This window comes from Calliphora vicina, chromosome 3, assembly GCF_958450345.1.
Source record: "Calliphora vicina chromosome 3, idCalVici1.1, whole genome shotgun sequence".
Taxonomy (NCBI): domain Eukaryota; kingdom Metazoa; phylum Arthropoda; class Insecta; order Diptera; family Calliphoridae; genus Calliphora; species Calliphora vicina.
In genome coordinates, this window is record NC_088782.1 from 24,187,273 (window position 1) to 24,205,961 (window position 18,689).

The following is an 18,689-nucleotide window of genomic DNA, read 5'->3' on the forward strand; positions in this document are numbered from 1 at the left end:
TAAGGTGCTCAGTATTTGATGGGACCAAAAGTGTGCTATCTATTATGAGCTGCTGAAATCTGGGCAGACCATCACAGGGAAACTGTATCGAACTGATTTGTTTGAAGCAAGCATTTTCCCAAAAACCTCCAGAATATGCGGCCAGACATGACATTATGCTTTCAAAATTATATTTTATAGTTGTCATTAAAAACATAGCAATCTTTTAAAATTTTAAAAATTATCTTAAACAGGATGTTTTTATGAGCTTTTAAATCCTCAGCTCTTAATGGAAAAATCACGGTTTGTGAGCTAAAACTAACAATTGCCTTGGCTCTCGTCCAACTAACGACTAACAGTAAATAAGGCAATATGATAAGATAAATTCTTCTGCTCTCAATCGGCTATCTAGGGATCCTGTCCCAGACTGAGTGGGTTTCTATTCTAATGATTCATCATAAAAAATGGTTGCCACAAACATATACTTGTTTACACAACCATATATATAATTGACACAATCATTTGAATTGTATGGTTACCACAATCATATAAATAATTACTGTGACCATAATATTGTTAAAAAACTTGTAAAAATGTTGAAATGATTGCAGGAAACATGTACAACTATATTTTTTCTCTGGGTGTATGTAAAAAAACTGCAGGATATATCCAAAATTATTTAAAAAATCAATTGTGTTTTTGTATTATATCTCGGCCATTTACAAACCGATATTCCTAATTTTCAATAACAAAATTCTCGAACGCATATCTCAGTTAAAATTTTTCTTTCTATCTTGTTCTGTAATAGAATGAATGAAATAATTAGAGTTCTTAATTTATATTTCTAAGTGTAACAAATTTGAACAAATCTCATTGATGGAAGAACCAGTCCTGGAACCGTTTAGCTTAGAAGTGAGAACCTCTCAAGAACTTGTTTAGAATTTCATCAAAAATATCTAATTCTACTAACATGAGTCTAATCATAATAAACACTCTATGCTTTTTTATTGAATGCGTGAAAGTCTCTTAGAAAAACTGCGGTTTACAATATTATCAAATTAATATATTAATATAAACAGAGCACCCTGACGACAAAGTTTAGCAAAAAACATAAACGATGACATCAAAAAAATGCCAATAAACTATGTTTTAAAAACTATAGAAAAAGGTGGTTAGAAAAGTGACCACTAAACAGCAAAGAGTTAAACAATAATCATTGGTAGCTAAGTCAAACTAGAACGAGTACTTGCTATATTCATGCGTTCTAGAACTAGCTCTGGGATTAATACAGTTTGTCCGGACTATGTTGAAATGATTAAAAAAATTGTTAAAACGAGTAAGTAAATCATTGCAATTGTATTCGATTTACAGAACACTGAAATACGTCGATTCGTTTTTAAAACGAAATAGTTACTCGGATTGGTTTACTAAACAGTTCCGATTGAGTTCCTTTATAAATAATTTTATTTGTTTGCTTTATTGATCCTCCAAAAACAATTTGTTTAAATTATTTTGTGTTTCTTAATAAAGTACACCACCGGATTATTATTTTTTTAAACAATTTTTTCATGATTTTGTATTATATTAAGCACTTTTCGAAGGATTTTGTAAAAATTTCTAAAAATTTTATAAATTATTTTCACTTTTTTTAGTTCCATCAACCCTTTCTGCTGTAATTAATTAGTTCTTTCTGTTGTAATCCTTTTTCAAAACTCACCTTAAGGAAAGCCATTTTTAATATATGATTGAGTTTTTGTTGATTTGTTTGTATTGAAAACGTCAAGTGTTTAACACTGTAATTAAAGTAATTGACTGATGATTTTCAATTAAAATGCCAGGCTTTTTAAAGAAAATAATTGTCACTCAAACAATAATTTGTTTGTAATTTTCCAAAAACAGAAACAAAGAAACCTTCCAAAACTATGTTGGATTGCAATGCAATTCAAAAGACCTGCCAAATTTGTGTGTTCCCATCCAACAAACCCCAATAATATAATAAATATTTGAGTGTAAAACAAAAAGTATTATACAATCAAGTCCCACTTTTTGCCATAAACGGGAACGATTCACCCAAAAATATATAAACAAATAATAAATAAATAAAAAACTAACCATAAATTGTAAAAATATGTATTGCCATAGAAAACGTGCCAAAAAGCCAAAGACTGGTGATAGCAAATCAACCTTGTTACAATGATACAATGACATACAAAGTTTTCGTAAGTAAATAAATATGAAAATGTATAAAAAGTAAAAATTCCATAATTACTAACGGTTTAACAAACCGTTCAAAACCGTTTGGTATGTCTACTTTATATGACGTCATTAATTTTAAATTTTTCCTAAGCAGGTGTAATTCTTTTTATATCCACCTTAAAAAAAGATGGGGGTTTATTAACTTTGTCATTCCGTTTGTAACACATCGAAATATTGGTCGTAGAATCAAAGAGTATATATATTATGGGTCCTCATAAGATTCTAAAACGATCTGGCTATGTTCATCCGTCTGTATGTCTGTTGATAACATCATAGGGACCAAGCAAAGAAGCTCTAGCTGGCTGAAATTTTCCACAAATATTCTCTGTTAATAAGATATGGTTGATAGTTTGGCATTGAAAATGGGCAATATTGGTCCAGGTATTGAAAATGGGCAATAGCCCCCATTCAAATGTCCACCCGGAATACTAATTGAGCAGCCATAAATATGTTGATATAATTTTGAACAAATTATTTCTAAGTGCTCTGAAATTATACTGTAAAGTATGGTAAAAATCGGTCAACATTTGTCCCTAGTCCCCATACAAGTCCCTCCTCAGAAAGTGACTTGAACATTCATAATTGTCTTATAATAATTAATATGGTGCTGAAATTGGACAAAAACTTGATTTATTATAACCTAAATCTTTCTACCATATTTTGTGAGGATCGATGAATAATTGACCCTACCCCCCACATATAACCCCTATATCAGAAAAATATTTGATTGTCTCATATTGATGATGGGTATACAAAAGTCGTCATAGCCGAATACTCTTACATGTTTTTTTTTAGTTGTGTCTTTTTCCTACTTGTGTTCATCGTCTATTAAGACTTTTTTAATTTATGAAGAGTCTTTTATCACCACATTAATCATCAGTGTAAGTTTCAAATACATGACATATTGATGTCTGTTAGCATGACACTGTGAATATGTTTAACTAAATATCTATTACTCATACGAGTAGTTACTACTCATACCGTTTTAACAGTAGCATGTTTATAGGTACGTACGTACGGTTATTTAATTGCTTGCCACTGTTAGGTTTGGATTTTTTTTTCGATTAAACGGGTTTTGAATTTAAATGACTTTAATATGATTGATAAATTTCAAAATATTGCGATAGGTCATCAAATTATTTTGTTAAATAATAATTTTATATAATTTATTGCAATTAGTTTTTACTTTTAGGTTAATAAGTTTTAATATTTAGTAAAAATTCCAGTTGTGTCATTATGGAAAAAAATGTGTTTAAATCCCCAGTTTCCATTGGAATCCTCTCTTTGTTATTATTGTATAGACATCTTTAATTATAGTAAAAAAATACAAATTTTCACACTTTTTTAATTTCATTTCTGCCAACATATTATAAGAGTAGTGATGAAATTAACGGAGACAACGGGATTAAATATAGCAGTCTAACATAGACTGAGTAAAGAAATTCTATGGTTTGAATTAACTGGAAAATATATTCATTAGATTGATATTTTTTATTTTCATATACATTTCGCAAAAATGTTTTTATACCCTTCACCATGAGTGGCAACGGTATATATAAGTTTGTCATTCCGTTTGTAATTTCCACATTTTTCATTTGCGACCCCATAAAGTATATATGGGGTCGTTTGTCCGTCTGTGTGTTGAAATCAACTTTCCGAAGCCCCCAAATAACTTACATACATGATTCATACATCAATAAATTCTTCCGGCACGGTCGCTATTTAAAATGGAGAAAATCGGTCCACAAATGGCTGAGATATAAGGAAAAAACTAGGACAACCTCGATTTTTTACCTATTTTTGACCTATATCTGGATTACTAAGTCATTAATATAGACAATATGGATATCTAATGATAGATATTTCAAAGACCTTTGCAACGACGTATATAAGACCATAGTAAGTATATAAGACCATAGTACAATGGGTCAAAATCGGAAAAAAATATTTTTTAACCCGAATTTTTTTTTCATCAAAAATTTTTTTTGTCATAAATTCTTTTTCCAAAAAAATTAATTAAAGAAATTAAAAAAAAAAAATTTTGATTTTGTTTAAATAAAAATATTTTTAAGTATAATTTTTTTAAGTATAATTTGGTGAAGGGTATATAATAGGGTGGGTCAATTTTTTTGACTACTAAGCGTATAGCAAATTCGTAATCTACGGAAAATTCTAAGAACTTTTCCAGAAGAAACCATGGTTCTAAAATCAAAATAGAGCTTCCGGTTTTTTACGAGAAGATTTGGAGCTCAAGACCTCTTTTGCTAGGAGACCTCGGGTATGTTCAATTTTAAAAATAATAATATTTCTTAGTTTGTGTTCCGATTTCAAAAAATTACATATATATAGAATCTTCTCGTCGAGTACTACATATAACATCTCGTAGCTATCAATTATCTCTTATAGCGTAAGAGATATTGGCATTTGAATAATACATTTTTAACATTTTTACCCACCCTACTCCAGTTTTTTGATGACCGCGGTTTCAAATATTTTTCCGATTTTCTCTATTTTTAATTTATAAGACTAACAAGAAATGTATATATAACATAAAGAAAAAAATTGATTAAAAATAATGACTGAGTCCAAAGTTATGCTTAAATTTCAAAAAATTAAAAAAGGCGATTTTTCGTTATTTTTTTGGGAAAAAGGTGCTTTTATTCTTTTTAAGTTATCTAAAAACATTTCTAAGAAGATGCATAAAGAATATATAGCTACGAGATGTTATATGTAGTACTCGACGAGAAGATTCTATATATATGTAATTTTTTTGAAATCGGAACACAAACGAAGAAATTTTATTATTTTTAAAATTGAACATACCCGAGGTCTCCTAGCAAAAGAGGTCTTGAGCACCAAATCTTCTCGTAAAAAACCGGAAGCTCGATTTTGATTTTAGAATCATGGTTTCTTCTGAAAAAGTTCATAGAATTTTCCGTAGATTACGAATTTGCTATACGCTTTACCACATTTTTTGGGCCCGAACAAATTGACCCACCCTAGTATATAAGATTCGGCACAGCCGAATATAGCTCTCTTACTTGTTTTTTATTCATATGGGCTGCGGGCAAAAATACTAAAAAAAGGTGTTAATGAAAAGTTGAATAACTTTTACAATTTTCATCCGATTTGAATTATTAAAACGATGGTTTGTTAAGAACTAAATTTCCTTAATACGGAGATATAAATATGTATAAGCTTCCGTATCAAAATAAGCAATGAAAAACGATTAAAATCAAAACAGTTGATAAATTTTGTTTTTCTTTTAGATATTCTTAACAAAAACAATACTTATAACTACAAATCAAAAAATGCACGTCATTTTAAAGCGTAATCAGTTTTCTTTTTAACCCCGTTAAAAAATTTAAAGTCGGACAGAGACTGACTGAGTTACAAATCGATAAGTTCACAGACATAACTGAAAACGGTTTTTTCAGAATAACTTCTGAATTTGAGGGTGTTTTTGAAATTTTTTGACACAATTTCTAACCTATAACCTACGCTAGGTCGTTTTCCAAGTTTTTTTCCATCGTAGCACCGTGTAATTAAAACAATTTGAGAATATTTTTGCACAAATTCGAAGTTTTAAAATGCAATTAAACTTTTGTTTATACATGTTTTTAATGAAATTTTATAGATATTTTTAATCAGAAGGCAAAACAAATTGATAATCCTAAAAAACTTAAAAAATCCCAAAAATGGAATTGTTTACAAGCTTTTATTTAAGTTGCAACGTTTTAAATCTAAATTGTAACTGAATTTTTAACCAGTTCTGGTAGAACTGGACCTGGTGGCTATACAATATTATATTTGAACATTCGAAGTTATGTATGTTCGAAAAATGTTTAAAACTGTTAAAATAATCTCTGGATCATGCACGAACCTGATGACAATGGAATATTATCTTCGAATATTAGAAATTAAATTCGAACTTATGTTATTTTTTGTTTTATATGTGTCCAATTTCTTACATTTTCCAATTTCGAACTAAAAAATTTTAAATTCGAAATTTTCATGGTGTTCTAAAAACAAGAAAATACATTAATAATAAAAAAACATTTCTAGAACAAGCTTGTCACACAAACACAATCTATTGTGAGCAAACGCGGCTCCCATCTTTCGGTAAGCTTTCTGTTAACCAAGTGACCATTCAATTGAATTGAATGAAACCACTCTCGCACTTTTAATCTCCAATCGGCCAACATAATACGTGAATTTTTTAATTTTTTTCGGGTGCAAAGACCACAACTTAGAAATGCCAGATTTATTTCCAAAAAAAATGGATTCTGCCCCACTGTGCAATGGTCAATACTTTGAATAAATTTATATTGAACAAATGTTTCAAAATAAAATCTAAAAATTTGAACACAATGCCGCATTTTTAATCTGTTAAAATTTTTATTAACGAAAAATCACCAAATCGTGAAATTTTGAGTTGAACTTGATTCAAAGAATTCACTCATTATTGAATAATTTCATAATTTGTTCATCATTGACTTAGTTTTGTTTTTATAATTTACCAAAAGGAATTGAAACCCATTGTCTAATCAATTTATCGAATTGAGGAAAAATGTAATCATCATCAAGCAATGGATTTGAGTAAAAGAAACTTAAATAATTCATTAAGGAATTAATTCTATAAATGACGAATTCTCAAAGCAATAAGTTCAATACGTTTGAAGTAATGAGAAATTAAACATATAAATTAATTCCTAAACAAACCTTTAATATAATGGCTAAGAGATAAAATTAAATTTGCTTTTGAAAATTGAATTAAGGATTAATTCTTTAGTTTTTTTTTTAATAAAACTCATATTTATTATTTTATTTTTGTACTGAATTCTTTATTCAGTAAATGCACATGATAATTCTTCTACTTCATTATTTTATAGTTTTTTGTTTATTAAATTTTTTTTAAAAAGTTATTGACACGATTCTTCTACGAGAAAAATTCGAGTTACTTACAGGCTACAATATATAATTTTTTTTTTTTGTAACAAAAATGTCTATTGCCACAAAAACACAAATATGACAATAGAAACATTAATTATTGATTATTTACAACAAAATAAATTTACAACAATAAATGAGCAGAAAGAATCAAAGATTAAAAACAACAAAAATAAAAAAAATCAATATAAAAAATCATAAGACAATCAATGTCTTATAATTTTGTAAAAACTGATGTTTTAAATACTACTTTATGAAGAAGCGAATAGAAGTTCTTTTTACAAAAGTGGAGTGAGTGAGTGAATAAGAGAGAGTTTGAATCATTGAGTGAGTGATTGAGTGAGTAAAACAAGAGTGGTGGTGGTGGTGGTGAATATGAATAGAGATGATTAAAACTAAATAATAAGTTAATAACATTATCATATGTATTATTAATAGTCATTAATTAATAATACTTATAATAAAGAGAATATTTTCAAGATCACTAGTCCAAGTAACGATTGCTTAATGGTCATTTTATTGTTTGTTGAATTCCTTAGAAACTGTCACTAGAATTATTATGACTGCAGGATGTTGTTGGTGTAGATTCTATAAATTTCTTTAGTGGCTTTCATTTAGTGATGATAGCCTCCATAGTAGGCAGGGGCGGCAGCATAGGCTACTTTAGCAACAGCTGGTGCAGCATAGGCTACTTTAGTTACAGCTGGTGCGGCATAGGTTACAGCTGGTGCGGCATATGCTACCTTGGCAACGGGCACGGCGGCGGCTACAGCAACTGGCTTAGCAATGATGGCTTGACCAGATTTTTCCACAACAGCATTGAAACCATTGATTTTATCGGCAGTGTAGGTGACCTGAAAGAAGATATGAAGAAATTGAATGTTTAAGTTGTGGAGCATAATTTTCATATTCATGTTAACTTCTTCATAAAATAACTTTAATATTCGACAAAAATTTCAAAAAACTTTAATATGAAAAAAGTTTAATATTAAGTATATACGTTAGAGCGGCTCACTTTCACTCAAATTAAACCTTGGTTTGTTTATGGATGTCTCCCAAAATATTTTTGGTCTAGTAATAACCGTTCGTGAGCTGACCCATTTTCAAACAAATAATCAATATTTCACATGAAATATGTTCCCTTTTATCATTTTTCGTTCATCAACTTTGTTCACATGAACAAATTCCCCATGTTGTGAAATTTTTAGATGGAATTTTGTAAACAATAAACAGCTGTTACGAACAAAATCAACTATTGTGAATGAAAAGTTCATGAGAGAATTGGATATTTCATAGGAACATAAATTTCAATGTTATTGCCGCCGATAGGGGTGATTAAAAAATAATTTTTGTTGAATGACATACAAATGCGGGATATACATTAGATGGCGTATCATTTGAACCACGTTTTTGTTTTTTATAACTTATATGTCATTTTGCAGAATACATATCTGATAACAAAGTTTTTTGCTTCGAAAATGTCGAATTTTGTGCCAACAAAGCGTCATTTGTGGGAAGTTTTGCTTTACTTCTTTAATTTGAATAAAATTGCCGCTTAAACATACCGATTGCACACCAAAACTTATGGTGAATGGGTTCCATCGGTTTTAAGAGACGATAGATGGTTTGTTCGGTTCAGAAGTGGTGATTTTGACACGGAAGACAAAGAAGAGAACGAATTGGAGGCATTACTCCTTTAAGATTGTTGTAAAACTCAACAAGAGCTTGCAAAATCATTTGATTTTACTCATTACTTGCGATGAAAAATGGATCAATTACGATAACCCGAAACGTAAGAGTTCGTATGCGAAGTCCGACCAACAGAGTGCTATTTATTATGAGCTGCTGAAATCTGAGCAGACCATCACAGGGAATCTGTACCGAACGCAACTGATTCGTTTGAAGCGAGCATTGGCCGAAAAAAGCCAACGCTAGGCCACATGTTGCAGTACTTCTTAAAAACCTTTTAGAAGGAAGTGTTTGGGAAGTTTTGCCACACCTGCTTTATAGTCGAGACCTTGCCCCGTCCGACTACTATTTGTTTCGATCGAAGCAGGACGCTCTCTCTGGAATACTCTTCATTTTGGAACAGAGTATCCTAAAGTGGCTTGATTCGTTCTTGGCCTCAAACGATCAGCAGTTCTTTTGGCTCGGAATCCATATGTTGCCAGAAAGATGAAAAAAGGTCATAGCTAACAATGGCCTATACTTTGAATAAATTTTTATTGTGCAAATGTTTCAAAATAAAAGCTAAATATTTGAAAAAATTCAGCATTTTTAAGTCACATATAAAAAATATGTTTTGCACGAGGAGCCACTTTTGGCTGTCGAGTACTCAGAATGTAATTCAGTGTATATTCCTTTAGTAAAAGAATTAAGCGGATCGATCAAGTTAAATCTGGAAGAAATTCGTTATTCGTTTCGAAAGAGAACGTTTTCAAAGCAAAATGTATGTAGGGATTCGAATTAATTAAATTTTAGCTGAATTCATTAAACTCTTAATTTAGAATTATAAATATCAGCCATTTATACTATAAATACATTCCGATAGTCCAATTCTTTAGTAATACAACTATAATTCAATTGCATGATTATAATTCAAGGCTTGAATTACACTTGCTTTCAACTTGAATTCCAAATTGAGTTTCAATATTCCCAATAAGCATTTTTACTGGAATTCAAGTTGAAAGAAAGTGTAATTCAAGCCTTGAATTATAGTCAAGCAATTGAATTTTAGTTGTATTAACCCAGTAAGCTCCAAAGCCCCAAAAATTCAAGCACTTGAAGATTTTGTTGGAATTTGACTTGAATGCAAATGTAATTATACTTTAAACATGAAAAATATTTGAAAATTTATTTATTTTTCAAACAAAAAACACATGGCTTGAATTTATGTTTCCTTTTTACTGGAGAATACTATTTAAATAAAGTGTAATACAACTGTAATTCAATTGCTTGAATTACACTTGCTTTAAACTTGAATTCCAGTAAAAATGCTTATTGGGACACTTTTTTCTAATAGCATTATCCAGTAAAAAGGAAACATAAATTCAAGCCATATGTTTTAAATTTAGTTTTTTTCAAATATTTTTCAAGTTTAAAACATAATTCAAGTCAAATTCCAACAAAATTTTCAAGTGCTTGAATTTTTAGGGCTTTAATGCTTATTGGGATATTATTTTAATTATTTTATCATTGGAGCTTCGAATTAATTAATTCAATTTGTGCTTAATTCTATAATTGAATTAAAATAGTTTTTCAACATTCAGTTTTGTATTTGTTTTGCTTTTAATCATTTACAAAATGTATTGAAAAATATTGACTTAAGGCCTTTTTGTAATTGATTTGAATTGAAGAGAAAGTAAATCATTCAATACATGTTTAAAGCTATTTTGTAAAGGATTTGACTTGAAGAAAATTTGAATGATCCTATAAGGAATAAATTCTATAAAGAGTAAACTCTCAAAGGAATGAATTCAGTACGTTTGAAGAACTAAGGAATTAAACCTATGAATTGGTTCCTATTGAGTTTATTCACGGAATGGTTAAGAGATGAAATTTAATTTGATTTTGAAAATTGAATTAAGAATTAAATCTTTCGAACCTTTGATATAAATAAATTTAAACCAATATTATTTTAATTATGTTCTCTAAATCCTTAGATGTTTTAATCTGATCATCGAATTGATTTATTAAATTTTAGCTTAATTCACAAAAATCTTAATTAGTTTCATTCAACATTTGAAAGATTAAATTTTTGTAAATTCATATCAATACAAATTGAATTAAAATAGTTTTTCTACATTCAGTTTTGTATTTGTTTTGCTTTTAATCATTTACAAAATGAATTGAAAAATATTCACTTAAGCCTTTAGGTAATAGTTTTCAATTGAATCGAATCATTCAATCATTCTCAAAAGAATGAATTCTCAAAGGAATAAATTCAATACGTTTGAAGAACTAAGGAATTTTGACTTAAGCCTTACTGTAATAGATTTGAATTGAATCATTCAATAATGAATTAATTTTATGAAGAGTGAATTCTCAAAGGAATGAATTTTATAAAGAATGAACTCTAAAGGAATGATATTGAAGATCTAAAGAATTAAGCCTATGAATTATTTCATATTGAATTCATTACAGAAGTGGTTAAGAGATAAAATTTGATTTGATTTTGAAAATTGAATTAAAAATTAATTCTTTTAACCCTTGATATAAACAAAGTTAAACCAATATTATTGTCATTATTTTCTCTAAATATGAACATCGTTGGAAGTTTCAATGTTAAGCAACTCAATAATGTCATTAAGAATTTTAAATTTCAATTTGCTTATTAATCTACCACTTTTAATAAACATTTTTCTGTTTTTTTTTTCACACAGAGAAAACAGATTCGTAGTAGCTACCGAATTGAATGATTCTACCTTAGTGAACGAATTTTGCAATGGTGGCTACAAAATCTTAGAAGGGTTAACAAAAGCTTGGTTGCTTCAACCGAAATTCTTGATAGAACCGAAAAATTCTGTGTGTGCTACAGAATCATTCGATTGGCAACAAATTCGGTTGCTACTAACAATTTGTGCACAGAGAAAACAGTTTAGGATGTGATGATGAAATTGACAGAATTTTGTTGATTATAACTGAAAAATTTTAGTTGGGGTGACAAAAATTCTATTACTTAAATTGTAATCCTTCTGTGATTTTCAACTGATTTTCTATTGATTTGATTGGAAATAAATTGCAACGAATCTATATTATCTTTGCACTTTAATAAGAAAACTTTCAAAGAAATTCCCGAAATTTTCCAAAAAAAAAACTCTTTTTTCCCCGATTAGGAAGAAGTCAAAAGGAATGTTAAATTTTCTTTTCATCACATTTTCACATGTCACGTTTGTTATAATTCAGTTTCCTTACCTTACGAATGGAACCATCGGCTTCAGTTAGTGAGTAGCTACCATGGATGACACCATTTTCCAAATGTTCTTCGGCCGATTTCGAATCACCGGTAGAATGATCGGACACACCATAAGCAAAACTGTACTTGGGATTTGGATCGTAGGGCTCTGGTTCAACAGCCTTGATAATAGCTGGAGCGGCTGCAATAGCCACTTTAGCGGGAGCAGCATAAGAAATAGCTGGAGCTGCTGCAATAGCCACCTTAGCGGGTGCAGCATAAGAAATAGCTGGTGCAGCATAGGAAACGGCAGGGGCAGCATACGATACAGCAGGAGCAGCGTAAGACACAGCTGGAGCTGCATAAGCAATACCACCATGACCACCATAGCCGCCGTAACCGCCGGGCGCTGCCATGGTCATAGACAAGGATACACTGACTAATAGAATCGCCTGCAAAAACAGAACATTTATTTTCAGTTTTAATACATCCAATATAAGCAAAGGCTGTGTGTGCCGTAATCCTTACCTTAGCAAACATTTTTGTGTTAAATAAAATTTGTTTTGTCTTTGATTACAAAATATAAAAATAATTTATATATAAATAGGATCGATTGATCGTTTGCTTCTTTGTTACAAGAATCTGTTGCTTGCTAGCAAAAATCTAACTTTGGTTTGAGATACATTCTCTAAGAAGTCTCGACTTTTATATACCATGGAATGCGCCACAGCCATGCTGCCATAAGTTGCCATCATGCAACAAATGTGTTACATTCATAAAACAACAATGGACACCAACAAACAAACAAACAAACAAACACACAAAAAAACCCCTAACAACTACAATAAAATCACAAAAGCGCTCTGTACTTTAAACGGTCAATGTGTTTTTTTCCTCTTTTGTTTTATCGGTCAAAAATGGTCTTAAAACAACAAGATAGAGAAGCAACAAAAGCAAATTATAACAACTACTAGTTGATATGATCCAACACCAGAATGGCCGGCCGGTGCTCTCAAATGTGAACAACAACAAAAACGCACTTTAAAAGATCTGGTTTTAAAAATGTTCAATTTTGTTTTCTTAAATGCGGATGATTTCTTCATCGTACTTACGAATCGTATTGAATTGTATTGAATTAAATTTAGTCTCAGTTTAGTGTTAGTTACAATTTGAGTTGCAGCTAGAAAACAAAGCAACACAGTGGGCTTTAGAAGAATGTCGTGAAAATAATTGTCTGGTTTTGTTTATTTTAGACTTTTGGACTGATTGGAATCTGTAGCACTTGTGTAACCATCATCAACATCAACATCATTATCATTAGTATCAAGATAACAAGGTTAAAATATTGTACAAAACATTGTATTTTTTTCTTCTTAACTTTAATCTATAAACAACTGAAAAAATACTGTGGCTTTGTGGTGTTGATTTTAAAATAGAGATTGAGTCAATACTATTGTCGAAAATATTTGTAATCTTTTAATTTATTTCAAATAATTTAAAAATGTGGATGTAAGGAGGGAGACCCATAAGTAGCAACTGTTTCACAGTAAACTTTTCCAAAATTCAGAAAATTTTGTTTATTCAGTTCAATGTTAAATAAATAAGATATTTAGTTGTCTGAAACAGTGATTTCCAATGTGGGGGGTTTGTTTATTTCTTCTGTATTCTTTACTATAACAAATATCCTCTAGATACGATTTAAAAATGAGGACGTTAACATATTCCTAGAATTAAAGAGTGCTTAAATTAATTATCATACAAATTTAATATAGAGCTTAATTCAGAATTAAAAAATATCAGTAAAACATATAAATATTACCAACTAAACAAATTCTTTAGCTTCATTCAAAAGTTTTCATTTAAATAGGATTCATTAATTTTTGAATTAATTCATAATAAAATTAAATTGAATGGTTACATTTTTGTTAATTCAAATTCAAAGTTTTAGTAATAAGTAGATTTGAATTGAAGACAAATTTAATCATTCTATAAATTTTATTAGGCTTTTGTAATGGATTTGAATTAATGAAAGCTTAAACTTAAAAATATCACTTTAAAGGGTACATATCTGTCATATCTGTTTTTGAACATTATAGTGTAAACAATGTATAGTGAAATGCCGAATTTTGTGCCAACAAAGACCCCCTCTCAATTTAGTTGCTCAAGTCTGTTTTTCATTTTCAAAAATAAGAATGAATGAACAAAACAACTTGCTTTCTACAAGCAAGTCTGAACTCAAATTTGAAAAAAGTTTCTGTCCTTAACTCGACCTTACATCTGGCATCTACAAACACAAAATTTGCGCAACTAATTGCTTAATGTGAAAGGTGTCAAAGAGTCATATGCGAGTTTTACTTTACTTTTTTAATTTGGAAAAAGTGCCGATGAAGCACACCGATTGCTCACCGAAGGTCATGGGTTTCAACGTGCGAGAGATGGAGTGTGCAGTTCAGTAGTAGCGATTTTGAAACGAAATACAAAGATCATCAGGCTAAAATGGTCCTATCTATTATGAGCTGCTGAAATCTGGCCAGACCATCACAGGGAACCTATATCGATCGCAACTGATTCGTTTAAAGCTAGCATTAGCCAAAAAACATGAAGCCTGAGTTTTTCATAAGCAGCATTATAGTCCAGATATTGTCCCGTCCGACTACTATTTGTTTCGATCGATGCTGAACGCTCAAATACTTTAAGTAAATTAATTGGAAAAAATCACAAATTTTTAAGTTATACACTCAATATGTGTACAGGTAGGCCTCCATTTACGCGGTTTGTTGGGACCAAAAAATAGCGCGTAAATCAAATTCGCGTAAAACGAGGTTCTAATTTAGAACGAAATGCTTTTGTGGGGCCAATAATTTTTTATTTCGCGTAAAACAATACATCAGTCACATAACAAAAAAGAAATTGGGACCTAAAAATCGCGTTAAATAGAAAACACATATGTACATACATACATACAAAAATATCGTCACCTTAAATGAAAGCGGACGTAACTACACAAAAATTCAAAATCGAGTTTTTGATTGATTGAACAATTGCCAAGAATACTCTATTATTATTGATTTTATAACATATCCTGTATAAACAATAAAAATGTAGTTACGTCCGTTTGCATTTAAGGCGACGATATATACTTTAAGTAAACTTATTTCTACTTTTAAAAACATACTTAAAATAAAAGTGAAGTAATTAATTGAAAAATAAGGAACAAATTTCAATTAAAAAAACAAAATATTCTAATACATAAAAGAGATCAAAACATAACAAAAAATTCATAAAAATTAACGAAGTTTTCAAAAAAGAAATCTGTTATTCGCTTGTGTTTCTTGTTGTTTGTTGCCGTGTTATATAAAAATTGTGTAAAAAAAGTCGCGTATTTGAAAAAATGGTTGCTAATTTCAGTTCGCGTTATATCGAATTCGCGTAAATAAAGTACCGCGTAAATGGAGGCTTACCTGTACTTATGGAATTAATCCTTTGAATTAATTAACATGATAGATACAATTTTATTTGATTTTGAAAATTCAGTTAAGAATTAGATCTTTCGAAGCCTTGATGAAAATTGTTAATGTGTTAGATGCATTTTGTTGGTGCTAAATGAGTTTAAAAGTTCTAGATCTAGCAGTAAAAATGTTAATTGTGCAACCGAATCATTTGATTGGCAACAAATTCGGTTGCTATTACAAATCGGTGTGTGTTTCTTCCGTTTTCTTAGTGGTTTTTAAAAATTATTAAATTGAAATGACCTCCACACTCGGTGACGCATTACATGATGTAATTACATCCTGCTGGGTTATAGGTGGAATTGACTCAATTGTTGTTGTAATGCATTGCTTTAAATCATCCAAATTTGTTTTTTTTAACTTCCTGTTTGCAATATTCTCACAATCAAAAATCGTGAGCAATAAGTTCAGGAGACCTTAGGGACCAACGGAATGTGAAGTTTCTAGATATCTGCTTATTGGGGAATTTTCGCTGAAATTCTGTCATAACATGTCTTCGTTACAGCATCTTTTTGAAACCGCACAGTGTTGAAAGGGATTCTCTGTCGTCGTAGTTATATCCTTTATCATCCGTTTTAGACTCCGATACAGAACTCTGTCATCAAGTCGCTATATCGATTACCAGAGAACAGGCACTAATTGCAGTCCAAAATCCGCACCAAACATTGTGGATGCATTTATTTTTCGATAATCACATGTGTCAATTTAGATCATTCTCAAGTTGGAAATTAACTTGAATTCAAATGAAATTATGTTTTAAACTTGAAAAACCCAGGCAATTTTTCAATAACTAGTTCTAGATTGTTCTGTAGTTGGTGCACGCAGAGAAAAAATATAGTTGGGCATGGTTACTGTAACCATTTCAATATTGTTACAATTTTTTTTAACTATATTATAGTCACAGTAACCATTTACATGATTGTGGTAACCATAATATGGTTAATTTACGATTCAAATGATTGTATCTACTATATATGTATGTATATGGTTACAGTAAACAAATATATGTTTGTGACAACCATTCATATGATGAAGGTGCTCTCGGCTTAAGGCTTATCATAATCTGAGAACAACATATGATAAAATTATTCATCATAAATATAGTTGCCACAAACATATGTTTGTTTACTGTAACCATATATATGGTTGATACAATCATGTGAATCGTAAATTAACCATATTATGGTTACCACAATCATGTAAATGGTTAATGTGACTATAATATTGTTAAAAATCTTGCAACACTATTTAAATGGTTACAGTAACCATGCCCAATTATATTTTTTCTCTGCGTGTGGGACCAAAAGGGTCCTAACTATTATGAGCTGCTCAAATCTGGCCAGATCATCAAAGGCAACCTGTACCGAACGCAATTGACTCGTTTGAAGCGAGTAATATTCCATCTTTAACTATTTAGTAAGAAGTGTCCATATAGTCCAGACCCTGCCCCGTCCGACTACTATTTGTTACGATCGATGCAGAACGCTCACTCTGGGATACGCTTCACTTCAGAACAGATTATCCAAAATTGGCTTCATTCTTTCTTGGCCTTAAAAGATTAGCAGTTCTTTTCACGCGGAATCCATATTTAGCCAGAAAGATGGGAAAATCTCATAGCTAACAATGGCTAATACTTTGAATAAATTTATATTGTACAAATGTTTCAAAATAAAAGCTAAAAATTCACAATTTTTCTGTTATAAACCCAATAGTTTTAAAAAAAAATTAAAAATTAATAACAGATCTCTAATTTTGCCAAAAATTAAAGAAATATTTTTAATTAATAATTAATTTCTTTAGCTCTTTTATATTATTTTTAGCATTTTTTTTCCAAAAAAAAAAAATCTAGCAATTTGTCCTGTTGCACCATTTTAGCCCAGATCTATAAATAATATTTCCCTCTAGACCCTATCGTGCCTTTAACAGATAGACATATTATAATTTTTGGATAAAAAATTATTTAATTTTTAAATATAATCTCCTTTGAGCTCATGCACTTTATCCAAAGAATAAGATTTGTCGAGTCATTAAAATTGTTTTTTTTGTGAGATGATTTCATCGTTGAAATCAAATCTCTCCGACAAGACATTTATTCTGGTTTGGAAACAAGAAATAGTCACTCGGTGCTAAATCCGGTGAATAGGACCGGAAGAGGGAGCATTTCGTAGCCTAATTCATATTTTTGCCATGAAAACTGCACATGTATGCACAAGTGTGAGATGGCTATGACTTCCACCATCACTCGCACTTTCAATGTACGATTGGCCAACACGTGATTTTTCAATTGTTTCGGGTGTAGAGACCTGGGCGTCCAGAACTTTTATACAATTGATATTGATGGTGCATAGTTCTCATAGTATTTATCAAGCTTAGCTCTTTTGAGTTATTTCCGGAAAAAAATAATGCTTAATGAGCAGACGAAATTCACTTTTTTCCAATTTCTGCTCAAGTCTCTTGGTAGTCGCTATCAATTGTTGTCAAACACAAAATAATTGACGTAGCTTGTTCAAACTCTGACAGGAGTCAACTAAGAGATACCCGTTGACAGGAGTAGTGTTGCTCTTTCTCTTAAAAATTTAAAAAAAAACTTAATATCTACACGCAGAGAAAAAATATAGTTGAGCATGGTTACTGTAACCATTTCAATATTGTTACAAGTTTTTTAACTATATTATAGTCACAGTAACCATTTACATGATTGTGGTAACCATAATATGGTTAATTTATGATTCACATGATTGTGTCAACCATATATATGGTTACAGTAAACAAATATATGTTTGTGACAACCATTCATATGATGAAGGACTTATCATATTATGTTGCTCTCGGCTTAAGGCTTATCATAACCTGAGAACAACATATTATGATAGAATTATTCATCATAAATATGGTTGCCACAAACATATATTTGTTTACTGTAACCATATATATGGTTGATACAATCATGTGAATCGTAAGTTAACCATATTATGGTTACCATAATCATGTTAATGGTTACTGTGACTATAATATTGTTAAAAATCTTGTAACACTATTTAAATGGTTACAGTAACCATGCCCAATTACATTTTATCTCTGCGTGTACATAAATCGCTTTG

General features: G+C 30.2%; 2 protein-coding genes across 4 annotated transcripts in view; one reads left to right on the forward strand and one right to left on the reverse strand.

Annotated features, from left to right (window-relative positions):
• LOC135953723 (uncharacterized) overlaps nt 1-12,504 on the reverse strand; it is a 28,014-nt gene extending 15,510 nt beyond the window's left edge. Inside the window, exons 1-3 of the mRNA XM_065503701.1 lie at nt 12,100-12,504; nt 7,814-8,039; nt 6,958-6,971 (exon numbers count right to left, since the gene is read on the reverse strand). Coding sequence (XP_065359773.1) covers nt 6,958-6,971; nt 7,814-8,039; nt 12,100-12,501 — 642 coding nt within the window. The 5' untranslated portion in view covers nt 12,502-12,504. The remainder of the gene's footprint in view (nt 1-6,957; nt 6,972-7,813; nt 8,040-12,099) is intronic.
• Nucleotides 1-18,689, forward strand: part of LOC135954338 (neurobeachin-like protein 1) — a 167,093-nt gene that overhangs the window by 66,929 nt on the left and 81,475 nt on the right. The window lies entirely within an intron of this gene.